Source organism: Pseudopodoces humilis, chromosome 7, assembly GCF_049639895.1.
Source record: "Pseudopodoces humilis isolate 2021_Gansu_Grassland_sample_001 chromosome 7, ASM4963989v1, whole genome shotgun sequence".
NCBI classification, from domain to species: domain Eukaryota; kingdom Metazoa; phylum Chordata; class Aves; order Passeriformes; family Paridae; genus Pseudopodoces; species Pseudopodoces humilis.
The window spans coordinates 41,191,138-41,214,760 of NC_142206.1; the positions used below are offsets into that span (position 1 = coordinate 41,191,138).

General features: G+C 48.3%; 1 protein-coding gene across 1 annotated transcript; it reads right to left on the reverse strand.

Moving 5' to 3' along the window:
- Window positions 1-506: 506 nt before the first annotated feature.
- On the reverse strand, window positions 507-7,663 carry ZDHHC22 (zDHHC palmitoyltransferase 22). The gene is made up of 2 exons (XM_005520238.3): window positions 6,735-7,663; window positions 507-2,529 (listed from the first exon to the last, which is right to left on the reverse strand). Exons 1-2 carry the CDS (start codon window positions 7,291-7,293, stop codon window positions 2,264-2,266), a joined length of 825 nt encoding a protein of 274 aa, XP_005520295.2. The 5' UTR covers window positions 7,294-7,663; the 3' UTR covers window positions 507-2,263.
- Window positions 7,664-23,623: the final 15,960 nt, after the last annotated feature.

The window sequence follows — 23,623 nt, forward strand, 5'->3', positions numbered from 1 at the left end:
CTCACCTTGATATCATTTGCCAGGAAGGAAAAATTTATGTTGAGATGCTGTTTGTGGGTGATGATAATAGCTTAATTTTCCCATAGCTTTGAATTGACAAGCTATGACTTTGGTAGTGTAATTTATAAATAGAAATGAGAATGGGTCTGCAAATTAGTTATTAGATGTATTTTTAGATTGGTCATTACATTAAAGTAGGGAGGATGGAAGGACTTGTCAAAAATCACATGATTAATTATTGGCAAAGGTAATAAACTAATCCTAATTTCTCCCTTTGACACATCTGTATATATGCTGTAACAAATGTACAGAGACTGCTAGTGACAGCTAACTGTCAAAAAGCACAATACAGCTCATGAAAAAAATCAGAATACCTTTTATTGTTCACTGTTAGAGAAAATACAGCATATTACATGTGGAAACAATGGTGTGTTCATGCAAACACACACAGTGTGGAAGGATGTATATCCTCCATGTTTTAGTTATTCAGCTAAGCGTTTCTCCAGTATATCTTCAAGGCTAATCTGCTCATCACAATTGACTTTGTTTGTTATTGATTCAAACGTGTATTCAAGTGTTAAGTGGTCAAACATGGTTACAGAGCCTGTAGGAACAAGTGACTCCATTTTGGCTTGGGAGAAACACAAGGATAAAAGCAAGGTGAATTCCACTATCAGGAATGCACCAAGAGCCTTTCTGAGGAAGAAATAACATTTTTCATGGCTTGTCAGCATACTCCCCAGCCTATTAAAGAGAAGCAATGGATTCCTATCCAGCCCACGTAAGTTGATGCAGTTTGCCAAAACAGGCTTCTCGTTGCAGCTGCTGGGGAGTTCAGTGCTATGATCCTGGTAGAGATGTTATGGTATCCTTTGTTAAGGCATCTAAAAGCATAGGATCTCAGCACTGATCTAATGGGCTGCTGCTGCAGCTAAAAATCTAGTGACACATGAAGTTGATTAGTCCCTGTAGTAATTCTATTAACATCCTTAATGGAGTTATAACATGGTTGATTTTACCCCTCTGCAGCAATGCGAGAGGGAATTGCCCTGGAGAGCCTGTAACTAAAGTGTGGCAGGGATGTCAAAAAAAACATTTTTCTGTTTGTTTTAGTGCAAAATGAAGTGCCCTGACGGGCTGGAAAACTTCCCTGTCTTCTGGGGTTTTGAACTCTTCACAGCACTAATGGTGCAGGTGTCCCTTGTGAGAGGGTGATGCATCAGGGCTCTGACACAGCGGCAATGCTCTTGGCACCCTCCCAACTGCTTGCTGTGTGGCCAAACTTCCTTCTGTGTCTCTCACAGGTATGCACAGCCTGTTTCATCACACAGCTTCTCAAACACAGCATTTTCATTCACCTTTGTGGTTTCCTCTCCTTGTCCCTCCATCTGACCATGATTTATCTGCTTGCTGCTCCCTGTCAGAAGGGCAGCTTTGCCTGGGCTCTGTCACTGGACAAAGGATTGCTAAAAATAAGTAGCAGAGGTACAGTCTTGACCTATCCTTGTATAAGGAACAGATCAAGAACAGAAATGAGAAATTCTCAGTTTCTGTTTTCCTCATGATTTTCTAGCCTGTGGAGAGGTTTTCCTGATGCATTAACTATGTTCATAGCCTGTTCCCAGGATAGCTTGATTGCATTGCATTTCTGTCATTAAGGGCTTGTCAGTACTGTGAATCAAGAATCATATCTTGAGATGGAAGGGACCCACAAGGATCCTTGAAATCTAACTCTTTGCCCTGCACAGGACAATCCTAAGAATCACACCACGTACCTGAGATCATTGTCCAAACACTTCTGGAATGATGCTTTCATGTGAAGTTACCTCAAGTATATAAGAGCCAAAAAGGCACTACACAAAATCTTCCTAAAGACTAGACACCATTTTTACAGTCTTCCACAACAGCCCAGGCTCCCACTGCAATTTGTTAAGACTATATAAAGAGACTAATGGGGCTGGGGGCTGGGGGATTCAGACAGGAAGCCAGAGGAGGGTCTGACTAAGTTTTCTGCTAGTTCAAGACTGTCGCCACATATGCAGGTGCAGTGATGTGACTAGTAAGCTGCAGTATCTCATCTACATGGTTTGTGATTTCCATGTTAATATGCTAAATTTATTCTGTTTGATAGCCCATCCTTTCCTCCCACAGTGGCTGCAATCCCGAGAGATGGAGTAGCCCAGCTCTGTAGTGATCCAGGAGACAGTGGGAGAGAACAGGGAAGGTGTTGTGTGCGTGGGATGCACACACATGCACGGGAATTTTATTTCTCTTTCTGCCTACGGTAGCTACTCTCCACGTTCTGCACAGGGATGAGAAGTCCTAGCAGCCACTTCTTGCCAAAGACTTCTTGCAGGTTCTCCCTCCAGGGCCGGGCTCTTACCACCATTCCTTTCCGCACCTGGTACCGTGTCTGCCCACGCAGGATCAGCAGCATCTGGTGGCAGCAGAAGCCGGCGCAGGCCAGTCCAATCCCAAGCCAGAGGTAGAGCATGAGGATGACAAACATCTCAGAGCTAAGGAGAGCTCCTGAAAGCCAGAAGGTAGGGAGGACAATAAAAGAAAGAGCTTAGACATACCCCACATGTGGTGTAACACAGCCCCAGGAACCAACAAACCACCTGTTTTCTCTGGCTGCAAGCTGGGAGGTAGGAACAAGACAGGCTGGTTGCTCTAACTACACTAAATTATTTCCTTTGTAGTGTCTGATACAATGGATCTGCTGTGGAAATACCAAAATGATAATGGTCTCTTGTACACTTCTCCTTTTGCTGTAAATGTGAGGATCTAGATTACAGGGACAAATTCAGAAAGAAGTAAAGCCTTCACAATAATAAGACTCCAATACAATTCTGAACAATGATTAATTTGTTTAAGGATTTACCTGCTCATCACAGGGAATCTAAGGTTTCTAGGATTTTGAAAAGACAAGTGGATCCTACAACATGTAGATCCTTCTAGAAACCTTACTGTTTGTATTAACACAAGGCAGAAATATATCAGATTTCTCTTTTTCTCCGTCTCTACTATAGGAATATGTGTGCATATATATACACACACATATAATCCTAAAAAAAGAAAAATAAATCAATAGTGACTTTCCTACCTTTGGGGCAAGGCAGTTTTCATGTGAATGCAAGAAAGAAACAGAAACCTTTCTAAAATACAATCCAAATTCCTTTTATTAGCTGCTGCTAGAATACTCAAAATGCTTTCAGTATCTGAAGGTCCTAATTCAGCTGGGGGGTTTTTAGTATATAATTGTGATGAATATATCTGAATAAAAATATTCTGTAGGCCCTTCCCTCTACAATGATTTTAGAACTCCTTCTGGAAAATATTAGTATAACAGCAGGTGTCACTGAGTGACCTTTCAGTGTGTAAGCAGATCTAAACCCATTAATATAATATTGTCTGTGTGCCCATATGATGTTTATGCACGTATTTTGTGCATGTTGGTATATTATTAAAAACCCATATTTACACACAGGAATATTTACACAAAGGAAATTAAATGTGTGTCAATACTGATATAAATAGTTTATATCTTTTCACTGGTTGCTATAAGGTTTAGAAATAAAAAAAAGCTCTCACATGCTTCTGTTTCTCTGGAAGAGCATGGGCCCTACAAGACCAATTGTGATCAAGCAGGGATTGCATGGGCAGTAGAGGTGTACTGCCTAAAAGAGGCACATAGGTGCTTCAGGTTTTAAGCTCAACAGAAGAGTCACTGGATATGCATCTCTTGCTTCCCTTATGCAGAAGGCTGGATGAGGTGGTATCCCCTGGTTTTGCAGTCTCTGAATCTCATCTTTTCCACCTGGCAGTGCTCTAAGTGAGAGATTGGGGCAGACTCCTCTGAGGATAATTTATAAGGACACTGACTATAGCCTCAAGCTTTCAGAGACTGTCTTCACTTGAAAAAGGTGCAGGAATCATTCAGTTTTCTTCCTAAATGCAATGTCATCTTTCCCTTCTTATTAGATCCCATTCAGCTCAGTGGGCTCCGTATGCAACACAGCAAGAGAAGAACAAGCCCCTTAGGATAATGACAAATCCTCATACCAATTGTGTCAGAATAACTTAATCTACCAGGTAGGGAGCCCAGAGCTAAATACTGGATTCTCTTTCCGTCTTTTACTGGACCAGAATATGACAGACATTTGGTTTTTTCCTGCAGCTGATACTGAGATGGGATATGGAGAGAGACATTTTCTTTAGTCCCTTTGCAAGGCACCTGTAAGCTTTATTTATCTGACTTGCTGAAATTCAACATTCAAGAAGTAATTACCCTTGTTTCCCCTTGAAAATATTAAGCATCTCTGAGCCATCCTTTCCAGATACATGATTTTTTAAACTTTTTCTTCAGGCTACCTACATAAAGCATTTTCTATAATTTATTTTGTGTGGTCCAATATAAGGTGTTTACAGTAGTGCTCTCCATTTTCCACTCATCCCCTCAGTCTCTTTTGGTGTTGGATTCTTTTTTGCTCTAAGTGACCCAGTGTGATCTCAAGCTCATATTGCCATATATTATCCATGCCAGAAAAGCTGTATTGTAGGCTGTAGTTATCGACTTTGGGTCAGATTCTGAAATCCATGTCTGAGTACAGTCTGGGCAGAATGAGCCAGCCGAAAACTTTCCCAGGACGAAAGCAGGGAACACTTAGTTGACATAAGACCAGCAGATTAACCCTTCATCTTCCTTTACTACTTCTGCAGTACAGTGGGCATGATGGAGAAGAAGAAAGAGAAATTTTTTTCCCTGCTATCACAGTCCTCTGTTTGGATCATACAACAACCCTTAAGTAATAGTTACATTCACTGAAAAACACTGTGTGAGCAGCCCATCCAGGTAACCGTTCAAGACTTCTTCTTTCTTGCAATGGAGGTTAAATGTGCTGGTAGAAACCCAGTAGGCCCTTCCTCCCAAGCAATCAGGACACCACATGCCTGTATCTTGCTGTGTGAGGCAGCAGTTCTCTTCTCAGCAGAACTAGAGGTTTGCTGGGAGCTGCTGGGAGCTGCTGGAAGCTGCTGCCTCTCAAGGGTGTTCTGGCTCTTAGCTCTGCACCCAGACCCATTGTGTCCCACTCAAACAGTGCCACGTAATGTCTTGGCACCACAGTTGCTGCCACCAGAGCAGGGGTCCTTCAGTGTCTCTGCAAACATATGCCAGGACCCACGTCTGTGCAGATGAGCCCTCAGAGTCAGAGGGAACTAATTCCTTGATAATCTCCTCCCATATCCCTGCTCCCCCTCCCAGACTGCTGTGCTGAACAGAGCTTAGGCACAGGGGAAAATCATTCCCAATGTTTTTAATGCTAGTAAAGCTAGCATTGCTAGCTCATGCAACATTATTTACAAAAATTCTTCTATTTGGAAAAATGATTCCATAAAAATGTCATGGCAGGATTTCATGTTTATTGTCTTTCAGTGATTACCATGACAAATCTGCAAATTTGCCAAGTAGAGGGATATTTGTTTTCAGATGGCAACCCAGCCTGGAATCTGAAAGGCAAGCTGGGGCCTCTCTGGCTCCTGTATTCCCAGCAGTGGAGTCTCCACACTCAGATCTTAATCAACACTTCTGGTGACAGTGCACAAGCCAAAAGAGATTCCCTTCTTACTGAGCTCAGCTGAACCTGCAAAGCTAAAATATATGGGATACCTATTTTAGTCTAGTAACAGCTGATGTAAGTGTATGAAGCAGGAGCTGCATAGGGGGGAGATGGCAATTTTCTGCAGCCGCTCTCAGGGCAGAGTAACAGTCTAGGCTGTCTGCATAATCCCTTCTCTGAGGGCAGGATCTGTCTAACTCTTGGGTTTGGATGGAGAAAGGGTTGAGGTTGGAGAGTTTGAGGGTGTGTTGAAAAGTGAAGAGGCAAGGCTTCTTGCTCTGCAAGAGCAGAGGATGTGTTATGGGAGCAAAATCAGGAGAGGGAAGGAGAAGGGTTGTAGAGATTTACGGAAAGGCAGGGAAAGAGGGGAAAGGGGAAGAAGTAGAAAGAAGGGTAAGGAATGGTAGGAAGAAGAACGAGGTATTTGCTTTTAGTGTGGAGCTTTTGCAAAGAGCAGCAAAGAGAATTTCCCCTGGCTCTTTGTGGACTTGTGTCCCATATTGGGGTCACAAGACAGGGAGGTACTCACATCACATTAACTCCTCTCTTGGTTTCTGTTGCCTGAACCCCAACCTCCTGTGCTGGAAGCATGAAAAGATCTCAATAAATTTGCACTGCCAGGAGGCAGGAGGTGGGTGACAGTGAAGGGAATGAGTGGACCTGGATAAGATAGACCTGCTGGGATATGGGGGAACCTGTAGATTTGTAGGGTAAGAAACCCTACAGGACCCCCCCACCTCTACCACAGCACAGGCAAAAGATTGCCCATACCTGCAGTGAAATCCATCTCTTCTGTGTAATTACAACACATGCCCTGCACAACAGATAGTTCTGTTCTATCACCACCAGATTGGTTATGGGGCATTTTCCAGAACCTAATGCATTGGGAATATAGCTACGGATGTAACCTGGAGTGGGTCCCAGCTTCTATTTCAGGTGAAGCAAAGCCTTTTGAAAAGACTGTCTGTAGTCTCCAAAGAAAGCAAATTGCCCCTCTTTCCCATTTCCCTACCACACCTCCACACAGATGGCTATCCAAGGAAGATCAGGTCCCCCATCCCAAGAGCCCTGGAAGAGGAACATGCTCCTCATCTCAGAGCAAGGAGTCCTTACCTGAGAAGAACTGGCTGATGGAGTGAGGCAGAAGAGTGAGGAAGGCCAGTGGGTCCGCAAAGGACATGGAAAGTGTAGCAGAAATGTAAGCCATGCCTGCCACTAGGGAGTCAAGGCAAGCCAGGGAGGTGTAGAGGCAGAACATGATGAAGTTTCGCATGTTCCTGCTCCCGATGCAGTTCCCTGTGAAGAAACAGTGGTGGTCATGCCTCTGGGTGACTCTGGCACACAGTCTACAGAAGTGAGTGCTGGGCAAGGCTGAGCCAGGGGACCTGCTTCCATCCAGCCAGTCTGCCAGTTCGGCTCCTTTGCCCAAGTTTAAGTCCTTGCCCAAGTCCTCGGGGGAGCTCTGGATCACAAGGACGTAGTTGCCCAGGGCATTAGCTGAGAGGAAGAGGAAGAGGGCCCCATGCAGCAGAGCAGGCGAGAAAAGTTGGGTGGTGGAAGGGTCTCTGAACATGCTGGGGATGAAGACAAAGATCTGGAGGACGAAGGTCACTAGGGAGATGCACAAGAAGTAGGCTGGAGCGACAACATTGAGCAACCTGAGAACAAGCATTGCGGATTACGTTCCTGCTGGGGAAAGCAAGGAGAGAAGGAACATCACCGCTCCGGCTGCACACTTCATCCTTCCATTTCCTGCCGGGTCCCGGCCCCGCTGCCTTCGGGAAATGCCCTCCTGGGGCCGCTCTCCCTCGCCGCCGCCCCACGGCCCCTGCCGGGCCGAGGCAAGGGGACAGCCCGTGGGCAGCGACCGCTCCCCGGTTCCCGGAGGAGACACCCCGGCCCCGGCGCCAGCCTCCGGGGAACTTGCAGCAGCGGTGCCCCGGGGGGGCTGCAGCGGCTGGAAGGGGAGAGGCGGCTCCCGCGGTGTGCTGGCGATGTGAGCACTGCTCTGCTCGCCTAGCAGAGTCTCTCTGCCAGGCAGGGTCAGTTTTGGTATTGCATGAGAGGAAAAAAGGTGGTGCTGGAGGAGGGGGGAGTGAATTGGAAAGGAGGGGTGGGAGGAGGAGAAGGGGAGGGGGGAGAGGTTGCTCTAATCCACTGCAATACGGATCAAATCCAATGCTCTAATTTATCCCTTAAAGCCACGGATCTACAGATTACCTCTATGACCGCTGCCCTGTTCTGCACGAAATTAGAAAATATACAAAACAGCTGGTCAAGCGCTGTCCGGATGCAACCTGCGGCGCTCGGCTACCGAGCCGGGGCAGCCCCGCAGCTGCAGCCGCAGCTCCGGCCGGGCACGACACATCCCCGGCAGACGGACGGGCACCCCCGGCCCCGGGGCTCAGCCTGCACCGCCAGGGCACAGGATAGCCCGGCGGCCACACTCGGCGGGCAGCGAGCTGGGTGGCGGTGTGGGTGCCCCGGCACGCCGAGCACACCCACGTCGGCAGCCTGAAGGACTCCCCAGGGCCGGTGTCTGCAGAGCCCGGCGGCCCCGGAGCCGCCTCGGCCCCGCGGCGCTGCGGGCTGCGCGCTGCCACCTTGCAGTCCCCTTGTCCCCAGGCGCGGCGGGTGCAGCCCGGTACCGGCGAGTCTGGAGCCGGCGGAGCCGCGGCTACAGCCGGCCTTGCCGAGAGCCCCACGTCAGCCGAGCCGCAGCCCGGAGTCTGCCCTGTTCTTCCTTTTCCTTTTCCTCTCCCTTCCTGCTCTTTTCCTGTCCCTCTTCTCTCTGCCTCTGCCCCGTGTCTGTCTCTTTCCGTCCAATGCCCCGTGTCTCTCTCTGTCCCTGTCCTTGCCCCGTGCTTTTCAATCCCGGACTTCTCCTTCTCCCTCCTTCTCTACAGCTCCCTCCCCCGTCCTGTTCTTGTCCGGTCGTCTCCCTTCCCGAGCCTCCCCGCGTTCCTGCCCCCGCCCCGGCCGGTCTCCATCGCAGCTGTCCCTTCAGCACCACCCGCACCTGCTGCAGCTCCTTCCACCTCCCACCGAGCACAACCCGGCCAGGAAAACAGAAAGGTGTTCCTGGGCCCCTGAGGTCCTGACAACTCCCGAGGGGAGAGCAGAAGGGTGGGAAGAGGCATTCTGCTGCTCCAGCTAGCAGAACACCGTTCCTTCCCACCGTGTGGGTGAGGGAGGCAAGGTGAGGCTTCTGTGTGTCCCCATGCCTCCCCAAAGCTGCCCCTGTTGGAACCAGCATTGGAGGCAAGAAGGAATGTGGGGGGGAGTCGTTGCAGGTTCAAAGCCTCCCTTAACACAAGCAGGAAAGGCTTTGATCTAGGCAGGTGGTGCCTGGGCAGTAGCAGTAGCCTGATGCTGGTAGAAGTTTTGCAGACATGTGTTTGCTCTCTGACAGCTACACACCCTCACCCCCCTCTGCCCACCCACTCTCTTCTTGTACTGTCTACACGGGCTTTGTGCACAGCCTCTCCTTCTCCTGCACACCTACGTGCTGTACCCTCCCAGCTCTGATGAATAACATCCCTGTCTCCCTGCACAGATGAGCCACCCATGACAGGGGAAGGGGAGAGGGCTATTGGACTGCAGCTGTGTCCCCAGAGACAGTCAAATTCTGCATTGGTGAAAAGTCAAAGAAAAATGCATTTTATATAATCTTGGGTCCTAGGCTTACTGGCCAGCACCTCAGCACAGACTCTGTGACTCCACAAGAGATTCTCCCTTTGCCTGAAGGTTCAGAGCAAAATGAAAGTGTGTTTCATGTCTCAGTTTCTAGGGAGAGAGAACTGGAGGAGAGCACGGCTGTGCTTGTCTCCTTCACGTGCATTAACATGGAAGGTGATGACAGCAACAGAGTGTTCAAGGACTCTTTATTAGAAATAACTTTTCTCCCCAGTAACTTTCATGGTTCAACATTTCCAGGAAAAGCAGGGGAAATAACAAAAGCAAGTGCAAACCGAGCCTGTAGGCACTGGATCTGCGGTGACGAACAGCTAACAGACACCTCTGGCAGAACTGAAGGAGAAGCTGCTCAGAACGGATCTAGTTTTCACTCCCACCTCCCTCATTCTCCTGTCACGACTACTGAGAATAAAAATCCTCCAATATTCCCTCAACTCATCAATTTAAAGTAGACTGAGCCTTGCAATAGAGATACATGACCCAGTATAGGTTTTATCTTTAAATAATCAGACAGTGTTTTCTCCATATTTTAACAGCTTACATCAAAATAATAATAATAAAAAAAAATTGCAGAGAAATCTTTTCATGTCATGAAAGACTCCCGACTGAGGGGACTGCATCTCATGAAAGACATTAAGTCTGCTGCACAGGGAACATCAAAAGCTGTAGCCAAAGCAGGGGGAGGAAGGGAAGGGAAGGTGCGGGAAGGTGCGGGAAGGTGCGGGAAGGTGCGGGAAGGTGCGGGAAGGTGCGGGAAGGGAAGGTGCGGGAAGGGAAGGTGCGGGAAGGGAAGGTGCGGGAAGGGAAGGTGCGGGAAGGGAAGGTGCGGGAAGGGAAGGGAAGGTGCGGGAAGGGAAGGGAAGGGAAGGGAAGGGAAGGGAAGGGAAGGGAAGGGAAGGGAAGGGAAGGGAAGGGAAGGGAAGGGAAGGGAAGGGAAGGGAAGGGAAGGGAAGGGAAGGGAAGGGAAGGGAAGGGAAGGGAAGGGAAGGGAAGGGAAGGGAAGGGAAGGGAAGGGAAGGGAAGGGAAGGGAAGGGAAGGGAAGGGAAGGGAAGGGAAGGGAAGGGAAGGGAAGGGAAGGGAAGATTGGTTTTCACTTCAATGGAAAATTGGTGAGGCAGATTTTTCCCCACATTCTCATTAAAATGCTCCTGCACATTGATGCTTATGATTTGTCACTGTCAAATTAGTGGATTCATATTTTACAATATAGAAAAAAAATCCTCTTTCAGTGCTGTTGTGTTGATATTATGAGCTGCTTGCAGGATGGGGGAGAAATTGACTGGAGATGAATTTATCTATGTATATGCATGTGTATATAAGAGAGAGATGGGTAAATAAGAAGATCAGCACAGTAAGCAAAAAATGGGAACAGTAGTTAATTTGGAGCAAGCATTAAAAAGTAACATTTACTGCATACATTGGGTTTTCTCCTGCTGTAAAATCAACATCTTGAGACAAATTGGGTGTGTGATACTTAGAAATATTTTCTGCCTTTTTATTCTCTGAGTCTGGTTGTGGCCCATGAGATGGAGTATTTCCCTATTCTGCTTTTCAACCATAAGTAAAATCACTTTGCTCATGTGTCAAGGTTTTTTTTGTCTTTTGAGTATAGCAAGGATTATGCTATCTGCCTTTGTCTGGAAGAACTTGGCAGCTGGATATAAGAAACACATGTAAGAGCAATTTATTGTTCTCATTACCTATGGTGCAGATGTTGTGCAGAAATTAGCACAGCATACCGCAGCCAGTCCCTCTCTCACCTCAGCCTTGATGATTCTGTGTTGCCACTCCACTCTTCCCTGCTGGCCAATTGTGTGCAGGGACTCATCTTAGTATAGACTCTTTCCCAATACGTCCCTTTAGCAAGCAGGGTAGGAAACCACTGACATAATCTATACAGTTGTCAGCCAGCTGGTGATTCCATCCTCTCATTCAGTCCTCTGGGCTACATTTGATAATGTCTGGCAAATGGAAGTTTTTGTAACTTTATCCCCAGATCTTTTAATTCTTCGTGCTCAGAGATTTCAAACAGAATAAAATGCTGTTCCAGTTGATGCCATGCTCTGATACAGCCTGCCCAACCAACACCTTTGAAGGTTTCACTTTAAATTGCATCCCAAATCATGTATAATTTCTTCCATCTCAAAATAATTTAACCTCTGCTATTTGCTGTGACATTTTTAAATAATGAGTGCTCTCTGTGGTAAACCAGGTGCTGCTTGATTTAAATTATTACTTAACTACGAGTTTTATGAAGTGGTTTCTGGTTTGGTTTGGTTTGATTTTTCTTTTTCTGGGTAGTTAGCCTTCACAATTTAAACGCCCACAATGTCTGGAGAAGTTTTCTGTTTGATTAGGTAAAGCTGAATGGCCAAGAAAAGTAACAGAGATTGCCTAATGTCTTCAGTTTAGCAACAAAATAAATATAATGTGGCTGAGCTGCATGCCTTTATGCTGACCAGCTATAAATCTGCCTAGGTGGAGGCATGAATACTGAGAGCAAAAGGGTGCTCAGTCATTTCCTCATTCAGTTCTAGGTTATACTGCATAGTTTGTCAGGACCTGATCTTCTGTAAACACAAATCTACTCACAGTGAGAAATGGCCTTCAGATGCCAACTCAACCATCTTTCCCAATTTTCCATACCCTTGTTCCAAGATTACCTGTCCTTTGCAGACAAAAGTCTGATAAAGTCCTGAAGATCCCAGGTGATGGAGATTCTCCACCAACTCCAGGCTATCCATTCAGCTACTTGTTATCCATTCAGAATATTTCATGCATAATGTGGCACTCCCTTGCAGCAGTCTAAGGTGTCTTTATCCCAGCGGATTCAGAGAATGATAAATCCTTTCCTCACAGCAGTCTTTTACATACTTGAAAGTGGCTACCATGTCTTCCCAAAATGAAGCCATCCAAGCCCTTTAATACTACCTCTTGGAACGTATTTGAAAACCTCTGAAAGAAAGAGAGAGGGTCCTGGGGTATTGTTCCTGTTGTACAAGCACCTGAGAGGGGCATCCAGCACTGAGGGCAGGCAGACTGACAGTATGGTTTTAGGCAGCTGGGTTTTAAATTATGTAGATTTCCCGTTGTGCTGCTTCAGTTGTGCTGAGGGGTTTGATGAGGAGGATGTTTATTAACAAGGGACGAGATGGTAACATGTTTCCAAGGAGTTGGAATATCACATTGTTCATGATGCTCTGGTCCATTCTAGCCCACCCATGCAATGGAGCAACAGGTCTGTGGGAAAAAAGGGCTCTAAGTCACAATTCATGGTGTGCCCTGCTGTGTCAGGAAAGCTGTTGCAAAAATCAACATTTCACTTATTTGCTGCTTGTTGATGATGTCAGGAAACAAACTTTTGCAGTCAGATAAATTTCAGTGTGTCAGAGCATAACAGCAGGAAGAGAAAATGTTGATGATAGGTGGGAAGGGAGTGTTGTGGGAGGGAAGGCACTCTTGGGCCCAAGCTCAGGCCAGGGTTGTTGACCCTGTCTGTGGTCACCTGTCTCTTCCATCCCCCTGGCCCTGAAAAGTACAAATGCCCCTGAGCTCTGTCCTCATAATGGTGTGGGAATTTTTCCCCTAAGAGATTCAAGATTCTTACCTTCCAGTGCCTACAGCTGCTCCCTTCATCAAACCCTGCCCATAATCCTGTCTCAGCACCAGAGGAATGGCTGAATGCTGCGGCAAAACCCCCTGTGGAAAAGCTCCAGTAGTGAAAAGTAAAAGAACAACAAGAGAAGGGGAAGTACTGCAGGCATTTTGTTCCTGCAAAGCTCTGAGCATCCTCTGCAGGTGTCTGGGTGCTCTCGAATTCCCGTCATCCCCAGCAGTTTTCAGTACCAGGCAATACATCCTGACAAGGCATCATGCTGCCACTTGATGGGACTCTTCTCCTTGCTTTCAAGATACTTTGACTATCAGGTAAAGTACACAATAAAACATCTCTAAAAATTTTTGTCTCAGCTGACTGATTTGGAGCTCCTGAGCCATAAAGCTCAAGCCAACTGAGCAGACCCATCACTCCCAGATGACTATCAGGGAAAGTGATTAGAGCAAGGTTCCTGACATTCTGCATCATTTCCAGGCAGGTCATTGCAGGAACAGAGCTCTTAAGGAGTAGAAAATTTAACTAATAAATGCAAATGGTGTTTTTTGCAAGGGAAGATTAAACCCAAACTAATAGGCATGAATATGTGAGGATAGTCATCCGAAGCAATCTTCTGTCAGTAGAAGCAGCTACTACTCCAGAAATTGTGCACTTCCCTTTTTCACGGGTCTCTCATCTTCCTTCTCACCCTCAGCTGCCTGTCGAGCCCTCATCTGCCATTGTTGGATACTTTGAGCATTGTGTCAAATTTATATTGGGAACATCAGGATGCAGGAGCCCTGGTCTTCCTTTCTGCTTGTGAAGTGTCAAGCACACCTAGGGAATCCTATAAATAATAAATAACAATAACACATGCACATATTCATAACCAAGTAATTGTTTAGGTAGTGAATATTCAGCACACACCAGATGGTTCTTCTTTCACTGCCTCCAAAATGGAAATGACCAGTTACTAAAGATAAAATATTCCTTCCCTCTGCTGCTTCCCCAGGGCTCCTACTTGTTGTTCTCTTGTAGAACTGCTACTCCCTAGAGAATAAAGCCTTTCAGCCCTGGAAACATTCAGATCTGAAATATGAAATGTTTCAGCAGAAGCTGCAGATAAATGAACACAGTGTTAAATCAATTCCAGAAAATAGATTTGGATTAATCCTCCTGCCTGCTGCAGCAGTGCTCTGGGAGAAGCAATCTCTCTCCCCACTGTCACATGGCTGCTGCCTCTGCTATCAAGATGTCCCTCCACTGGGTCTGTAAAAGCAGTTCCTACATTATTTTTGCTCTTCAAAGATGCTAGCTATCAGCCAGTGTAATACATGTACTGCACATGACCAGCACCCAGCCACATTGCAGGTGGCAATAATTTTAACTGACTGATTTTAACTGTTGCTACACGGAGAGCCAGACTCTGCCTGCTTCATTTCCAGCCATCCCAGTGGCTGCAGTTTTCATTTATGATCTCTTACATAAGATGCACTAACAGCACTGGGAGCAGAGACCAGGCCCTCAATGCCAAGTCAAACCATCTTGCTTCTTGCCTTTCTTTGTCCCCATGTGCACCACATAAGCTTGCCCAGCTTTACTGAAGGAGATGGTCCCATCCCATCCTATCCCATCCTTAGGTATGAAAGACACTGGGCTCAAACTGTGGCAGATTTAGGAGGACCTTAAGTGCAGGCACTTCACTTTCCAAGCGCATACTTAAGCCCCAGATTTGGTGCAGAAGAAGGGCCATTATCTCTGCCAGTCAGGTGCCCATATGAAGTGGATTCCCACACTCTTAGTCAAGGTGCATTCTGTGCAGCTCTGAGCTAGACACCTGTTCAGCACCATCACCAGCCAGGGCATCCTCTGGGCAGCTCTCTGTCCCCACTGGTGAGGAACAGCATCTTTTCCTGGAGCCAATCTGGCTTGCTTTAACAGAAGAAATTCTAAATACTGTTTAAGAAGAAGAGGCAGAACTATGTCCTCTTCTCAGGAGGCTGGAGGCAGCCCCATGCTCACCTTTTCCCAGCCCCCATGTGACCTGGATTTTCAGGGGAGGCCACTCTTTCTCTGTGCCAGAAGGGTAGGGGTGGGTCTGGGCAAGCTATCCCTACAAATGTTGGGAGCAAAGCCCAGGCCCCTGGGGCCAATACCACCTCTGGGCTAGGAAGGCTGAAGGGAAAACCTTGCTCTTGGGATATCAACTCTCTTGGTGAGCCAAGGAAAAACAATTGAGATGCTACTTCTTTTCTCAGCTGTAGGGAAAAAAAGCCATGATTTGATAATGGGTAGCTGTTTGCTAGTTTCCAGGAATCACCAGATGTATTCAGTGTCAAACAAATTAAGACCTTAGCACTGCTTTGAGTAAGACTAAGGTTAAGCTGATGGCACTGCATCAAGTTCAGCTACACATGAGTCTGCCAGAAGAAAGAGCATGCATGTGTCAGGTGGTAATTTCCCTTACCCCCTAGCTTCTGGGCACCTCCAAAGGCCAGTGGTAGCCCAGGGACTACAGAGCCACTGTGGTGTTTCCTGTAGGACAACACCTTCAGTCATATTCTCCCTCCTTGCAAGGTTAGTGACTGAGTGAGGAAAACCAGAGCTCTACACTGGAGAAGCAGTGGTTCTCCTCAGAGGAGGACTCTAGGGCATAACTACCAAGGACCACAGTGTAAATAGCAAGAAGAAGGGTTAATTATACCCATCTGAAGACCCACTGATGAGCTAAGGGAGGAAACAGAAAAATGAGGAAGAAGTGAGGAATAAGGGAGAAGTTCCATAGCAGTGAGACTTGGACTTTCTCCAGACTTGCTTCTCTCAGATTCATGTCTGGTGGATCTGGGGTAAGCACAGCCAGTTGCTGGGTTTCCAAAATGCCTGCCAGAAGCAGAAGCCAGAATCTGCTTCACTCACAGCTTGGGAAAGGGAGCTATCCCATAGAATTGGAGGGGTAGCAGGCACCTTGTGCTCTGGGCGCAGAGGGAGCAGTGGATGTATAGTGAACAGCAAGGACCACTTTCAGGGGTTCAACGGGACCAGGGCCAAGAAGAGCCCTGTGGAGAGCTCAGGCAGAGAGAATTCTGTCATGATGTGGAGGACAGGATGTAAAGGACCTGGGAAACAAGAATGGAAGAGATGAAGATGAGAAGATGGAGAGGATTTCGGTGTGATGCAAAAGCTGGAAAGAACAAGGGTGGCTGGGGTCAGAAAGATGCAGCCGGGAAGCTGGGGTGATCTCCGGGATGAGAGGGTCAGGGGGCACTGGCTTCCCAGGCACTCTTCTGGCGCCGGCCTTCCTCGTCAAACCTCCTCGGGCAGCCGCCCCCTGCCAGGCTTTCCAGCTGCTGCTGTCCCCTCTCCGCCACCTCCGAGCTGCAGAGCCACTCGTGACAGGTGAGCCTGTCCCGTCCTGAGGAGCGAGCTGGGGATGGGCTGGCACATGGAGGGACACAGCCCCCCCGGCCCGGCACGGATGGGCCCGGATCGGCCCGGATGGGCTCTGGGCGTGGCAGGGATGCCGGGCCGGGCCGGCAGATGGCGCCGGGAACCCGCCGGGAGCTGCGGGAGGAGGGAGCGGAGGAAGAAGGTGCGCGGAGCTGAGGGGAGGGGAGGAGTGCGTGGCCTGCCCGCGGTGTCCCCGGGCGAGGACCTTTGTGGATGTGGGCTGGGAGCCAACCATCGCCACCCAAGAGAGATCTCTGCCCTGTCTCCCTCTTCAGCTCCTCCGGGGAACCCCCAGCCCTGCAGCTGTCATCAACCTTGGGAGGGCAGCGCTTTCTTCCCGAGCAGGACCCACATGCAGAGCAGCATCCCCCAGCCACAGCTCCCCAGATTGCCACTGGTGAGGACTGCAGTCCTCAGTACAGGAGGATAAAAGATGCATCGGATGTGAATCCTACCCGCTGCAGTGGGATGCTCTTTTGCAACATGACTAAATATGTTCCAGGACTCCTCTGAGCTTTTGCCTGAGAGGTGCAGTGCTTTTTCCTTGTTTTTTTATGCCACATATTTCATTGGTCACCAACAGGGAGCAAAAGAGCTGCTGCATCTGCCGTGTCTCAGTACGGTGGAGCTCTCCCTGCGGCACTGGGAGGTCTGCTGAAGCAGTGGCAGAGCTGCCAGCTGCTGAGCTACCTGGGAAGGTGGGTGAGGGACCAGATAGATGTAGGGCTGTGATCAGCAGTGAACACCAATGTTTCAGGACTCTGCTGGTCGTGGGGTGGCATTATTAGCCATAAATCATTTGTCATTCACTCACATTTCCTGTCTGGTTTCAGTTCAGTTGAGCATTCCCAGCTTGTGCAAGATGTAACTCCAGCCTGATAAACTCCATATTATCTCCAACTGAGTGGTGCCTTCAATTCAGTGCATGTAGAAAGGAAGGGAGGTGCAAAGAATAGAACCATAGAATCAGAGTGGTCTGGCTTGGTAGGAACTTTCTAGATCACCTAGTTGCAATGTCCTGCCATCAGCAGGGACATCTTCCACTAGAACAGGTTGGTCAAAGCCCCACCCAGTCTTGGCCTTGAGCATTTTCAGAGATGGGGCCGCCACAATTTCTCTGATCAACTTAGCCAGTGCCTCATTACTCTCACAGTAAAGAATTTCTTCCTAATATTTAATCAAAACCTACTTTCTTTCAGCTTGAAGCCACTGCCCCTTGCCCTATCACTACATGCCCCTTTCCAGCTCTCTTGTACACTGCCTTTAGGTACTAAGAAGGTTGCTATAAGCTCTCCCTGAAACCTTCTCTTCTCCAGTCTGAACAATTCCAATTCTCTCAGCCCACCTTCACAGAAAATAAATGAAGTTGAATGTCATAAATTATACACACAGTAAAAACATAGGTAAAGCCAGCAGCATGAGCAGGAAATTAATAAATAGTTCTTTGTTGTTGACTAGGCTCAAATGTTGACGTTGTGTTCCAGGCAGAAAAATAGGTGAAAGTAACTCATCAGTGGGTTAGAAGAGACACAAGGAGACATTGTGTCCTTCATACAATGTGTGGCTTCACCAGGGAACATCTTGCTGCAAAGTGCTGTGGATGTCCACATTTGATATGCTTCTGAATCTCACTGAAGAACAATGTGTTTGCTGGTGAATGGGAGAGGATGCTAAAGGAATAACCCACCTGCTCTGTTCTTATGCTCTTTTCAAGGTGGCTGCTGCCAGCCCTTCCAGAAACAGAATGGTAGCCTACACAAACCTGTTTTCTGACCTAAACCAGCCCTTTCTTTTTGCTGGTGTTTTTTTTTTTGGTTTTTTTTTGGTTTTTTTGTCTGTTTCTCTCTTTTTTTTTTTTTTTTTTTTATTCTAGTGCTATTCTTTACATAGAAAAAGGGCCAATGAGCTACATAGAAAATAAGTTTTTGTGGAATATTTTGTTTATGAGACAGTTTATTTAGAGTTAATGACTTTCACAAAGGGCTGTGCCACTGTGCATTAGCTAGCTGCACTGCTGACAACTGTTTCAGCCAGGGAGAACATCAGTGCATTGAATGTTTGCTCCCAGGAAGGCTGGCATGTGGGCAGAGATACAGCCTGCATACAGAGCCCCGCATTTGGCCAGAACAGTATGGTTCATTACATGATGTGCATCTTCCTCACTGCCTCTCCCAGCTCAGCCTGCTAGCTTACATCTTTCCCCTATAATCCACTGTCATTCTCATTAAAACTACCATCACTTTTCCCTTGTCTATCTGCAATCAGTCTTTCATTGCTCTAAACATCATAAAAAATGCCATTTACTGCTTCAGAAGGTCAAGTGCTTAGCCTGGATCTTTTCTCCTATGTCAGGAAGTTGCACCTCTTGAAGCAGAGGGGTCATTTTCCTGAGATTTCCAGAAAACATTTCACTCTGATCCATGACCTCCATTTCAAGCTCCATATAACCATGTATTTATTTTGTTTCTCTTTCATACGTATTTGTCTAAGAGAGGGAGATGTATTTTGCACAGAGTAAATGAACACATGCTCCTTTCTGCATCCATCAACACAAGGAAGTAACACAGCACATCCTAGGCTTTGAGAGCAGACATGAGGGGCCACGTCAGAATGTCTGGTATTGAGGGTAGGTGAGCAGAGGGCTGACCTCTGGGGAAATGTGACTACCTAGTTGCAGAATTATGCAAGTATGTTTGATGCACAAAAGCTGGATTGGGGCTATCAAGTGCAAGCCTGAATGTTTAGCTCTCCACTGGGTTCTTCTTCAAGGAGGTGAGTGAAGTGTTCCATGTTGCTATGGTAGTATCAGGTAGTATCAGGTAGTATCAGGGTAGGGTAAAGTGGAGGAACATTTGATTGGTGGCTGGATGCTGGGGTGAAGAGAGGAAAGTTCCAAGCAAGAAGTTGCACCCTTTGCCTGTGGTGATGCAGGAGCATCCACAGGTGAGAGCATCCACAGAGACACTGCTGCAGGCAGTGGCTGACAGCCAGGAGGGCTGGGGATGGTATTTGTGAAGATGAGAGTGTTGAGTTTAGGCTGCACTGGGGACTTGGACAACTTGAGCTACCTGTGCTGAGGGCCCAGCTATGGTGTCTTTTGGAGCAGCGCTGGTGGTGTCTGGGCAGCACCATGGGAATATCTTACCCAGGCCAGCCAAAGAACAGAGATACAGAATCAGAGAAATCCTGTGCCTGCAAGTACTGAACTACACTGTCCCACCTGACTGGCAATTGGGAAGAGCCAATTAGCATATTTTAATGCAACTGATTAGTGCATGGTCACACAGCCTGGGTGGTGGGTGACTTTTGAAGCAGATTTGAAATTATAAACATGCAGACACCAAACCATGAGGGAGCTGGCATGGGGGAGAGACGATTTCCCAGTGTAGTAGCCGTGGCCCCAGTTTCTCAGCTATTCCCAATGGCAAGCTGCCTTCAGAGAGCCCTGAGAAGGTCTGGGGTGAGCACTTGAAAATGAAGAAATTAATTTTTTTAATTAACGGAACTGAGGTGTCTGGTGTGATGGTGGCTCAGCCTCTGCTGCAGCTCTTCTAGCTTTTGCACGGCCTAAGTCCCATGGTCTCCTGCGGGAAGGGAGAAGCGCCTTGCTTGGGGCCGGGGGTCTCCTCCAGGCAGCCCCCAGTGGAGGGCACGGAGCCCTCCCGGGCGCAGGGGCTGCGGCTGAGCGGCAGCCGCCTCTACCCGATGTCGGGGGGTGTGTGGGGAGGTGCTGCCTCTCATTCGGGCTCTGGGAGCGGGCTGTGGGGCAGCCCGGCGTTCCCTGCCTCAGCCCGGGGTGGTACCGCAGCTCCCCCGCCTTCCGATGTGCGCACCGCGAGGAGCTGCTGCCGACAGGAGCTCCGTTTCCTTAGTTACGGCAGGCAGGAGATATTCCGGGAAGGAGGCAGGCAGCGCTAGGAAAGGTCGGCAGGTCTGGGGAGAGCCAGCCCTGCGAGGGGCCCGGGTTTCACCACCCCCGTCCAGCGAATCTGAACTGCCCGGACTCCGTGTCCCGGGTGTCCGCCCGCAGCCCCGAAGCCCAGATCGAAGGAATGCCGGGGCTGGAGTGGGCACAGCAGGGCTGCAGTGCCGTGCCAGGAGGAATCCAACCAGCTCTGACCTCCGCAGGTGTGAGCTTCCATCTCTTCCCAGGGGGCAATCCCCCGCTTGTCCAGGGATGAGAAGAAATTCATTCCTTCTTTTGCAGCAGGAAAATAATGTGACGATTCTATCAGCCTTCCAAGGAAATAAGTAATTCTGCCCCAGAAGCAGTTTGCAGACAACAAAGTCCAGGACCACATGCAGGGCTGTGCTATGCCGTTTTGCTCTTTTGCCCATTTTAAGCTTCCCAGGTTCTGTATCCAGGCCTGCCCATGCTGCAGAGCCCCATGGAGACCTGCACTGGCTTCCACCCCTGCACAGAGAGGTCAGGGCTCTCTCCGAAGTTTGCCTGCAGGAAACCATTTGCCACGGGCTCGTGTGCTGTGCTCACTACACTCCAGCTGGCCCACTGATCCTGGTGGGGAGCAGCCAGCATGGGGATATCCTGGCAGTGCCATGTGCCAGGCCAAGCTGGGCTGTCAGCCAGAGATACAAACACGGTCTAGCTGGTTCCAGGTGCAGGGATCAAGGACTTAAAGGGTGTTTTCATTTCCTGACCCTTCAAGTTTGCTGTTGGTCTGAAGAAACTGTAGTTTTCCAGTTTCACAATCATCAGCTCCATGGGGGTATTCAAAGGCACATCTCCAGCTAAAGGCCACACCTTTGGCTCTGAAGCTCAGAGACTGGTGCTGCCCAAGGGTAAACCAACAGCCTTTTTAAAAAACAGACGCAATACCCACAGATGCCATTCTCAGGAACAGTTACACCATCTTGCTCAAATGTGTCTAGACAAATTCAGCCTGAATCCCTCAGTCTGCCTGGAGAAATTTAGTGTAAATATTAAAGCCATAAATGATGGAAAAGAGGAATTACAATTGGGAGATTCATACAGATAGCAGGATGCAGTTCTACAGTCACAGCTGCCAAGCAGCTCCCTGTGTCTCATCTTCCTGCTGCCTCTGGATGCAACTCCATGTCTCTCCTGCACTGCTGCAGGGTTATAAGCGACGCAGGAAGGAGGTATTGTGCTCCTTTACACACAGAGCTGGAGCTGAGCCACAGACTGTTCATGCTTCTCAGGCATGTGGAGGACCTAAAAACCATGGGATGCCTGAGCCCTTGTGAGACCGCATCTGTAAGGCTCTTCTTGGGCCAAAAGCACGGTCACTGAGGCCCAGTACATAGCAGAAAATGAAGGTGTTTTCCTCCCTTTTGGAGCTGCTCTGTATTTCCTTTTTTATTATTCTTATTCTGTTCTATTCTATTCTATTCTATTCTATTCTATTCTATTCTATTCTATTCTATTCTATTCTACTCCATTCTGTTCCATTCCATTCTGTTCCATTCCCTTCTGTTCTGTTCCATTCCGTTCTGTTCCATTCCGTTCCATTCCATTCCATTCCAGCTAGGCACTGTCTGGGCCAAAGGCAGGAAGAAACAAGTATCTCCAGGAAATTACTTACACACAAGCTAGGTTTGTCCAGCTTCGTGTGATCCCTGATGTCTTGGCAGGCCAAAGGAAGGGGAGAGGGTGTTCCTTTGGGACTGGGGCAGCTCAGCAGCAGCAAGATTGCCAGATCTGCTCAGAAGTCAACATTTCCCAGCAGTGTTTTCGAATTTAAGTGATCAAACATGTTGGCTGCCAGTTCAGGAAATCAGAGAAGCCACGGCTTATGAAAAGCAGTCTTTACTTGCTCAGAAGCAGGGGATCAAATATTGGGGACCCAGTGGCAGATCACAGTCATGAGGCATTTTAGAAAATCCCCATGGATTTTTTTCTCCCACAAGCTCCCATTGCTAAGCTGGCATGGTTGTCTGTGCTGTCTCCTGAGGTAGAGAGTGTCCCCTGATGCATGGCAGCAGTCAAGGTCTCCAAGCCTCAGTGGTGCTGTAGGACTGGCATTGGCTTGGCTTGGTCTGGAGGGAGAGGGCAAGCTGTATGGCTTCTGCTCATCATACATATGACTAAAGAAGACAGCAGTGAAAGAGATTTGGAAATTTTTTTTTTTATCCAGCTGTTCCCTAAAGTTTTAGGCATGTGTTGTTTGGGCTATGGTAACTCCTGGTTGGAGATAAAGATCTCATTTATATGAGACTCATTTACATGAAACAAGTTTTATCAAAAGACATCATGTTGTAGCCAACCTGTTCTCTGCACCATGCTCCAGCAGACCAGAAGTCAGCTGAGAGCTACCTCAGCCCTGGGGAACCTAAAAAAAGAAAGACACTATAGGGGACAGTGGGCTTTCACCCCTTGCTTCCTCATGATGTGTGTGCTGTGCCAGCCATTTCCACTAGCAGTATGAATGAAGATTCTTTGCTAGCAGCTGTTATATTATGTTCATTCCCTGATGCTTCTGGTGATTTTCATAGCTGTGCTTGTGAGGTCCTTCACTTAAATGGGTGGAGTTTAACCACTGGATTGTGCTTCTTCAGCCCAAAATAGATGAAATGAACCAAAACAAGCCTTCAGAGGATGCTGCAGAACAGCACTATTTACTCAGCATCTGGAGAAGTCATAGATGTGGGACCCCAGGTCCCCCATACAAGGTGGGAACAATGAAGCACTTGGCATATCGGTGAGACTTCAGTCACATTCTAGTGACTGTTCCCTGGTAGCCCACCTGCAGATGTGTCTATGACCATCACTTGGGAACAGTGCTGGCTGTGCAAGACATCCGGTATTGCAGCCCTGAGGGTGCTGCCAGGGGTTTCTCCAGCACAGAGTGCACTGCCTGCATTCTCACGGATTGGAGAAACGGGGAGCAGGCTGGGATGCTTATGGAAAACAAGGCTTTCAGTGCCCCTTTGCACTTGGTGGGTCAGGCTCCTCTGTGTCCTGCTGGTCATTCCTGATGAAGGCAGAGACCTTCTGCAGGAACAAGATTCTTAGGCAGTTTCCTAGCTACCACCCCTGCTGCCACCCCTGCCAAACATCTGAGCAGCACTTCATCAAGGGGAGAGGTTTTGCAAACGGTGTTGAGGTCTCAGATGTACGCAGCCACCTGCCCCTAGCACGGTGGGGACTGACCCCCGTGTGCCCCCCCGCCGTGGCTGATGGCCCCGGAGGCCGGTTCCGCTCGCCGCCGGGGCACACGCCGGGCAGCCAGCCCGAGGAGCCCGAGCGCCGCCGAAGCTGCTCGGAGCGGCGGATGCGGCGGGCAC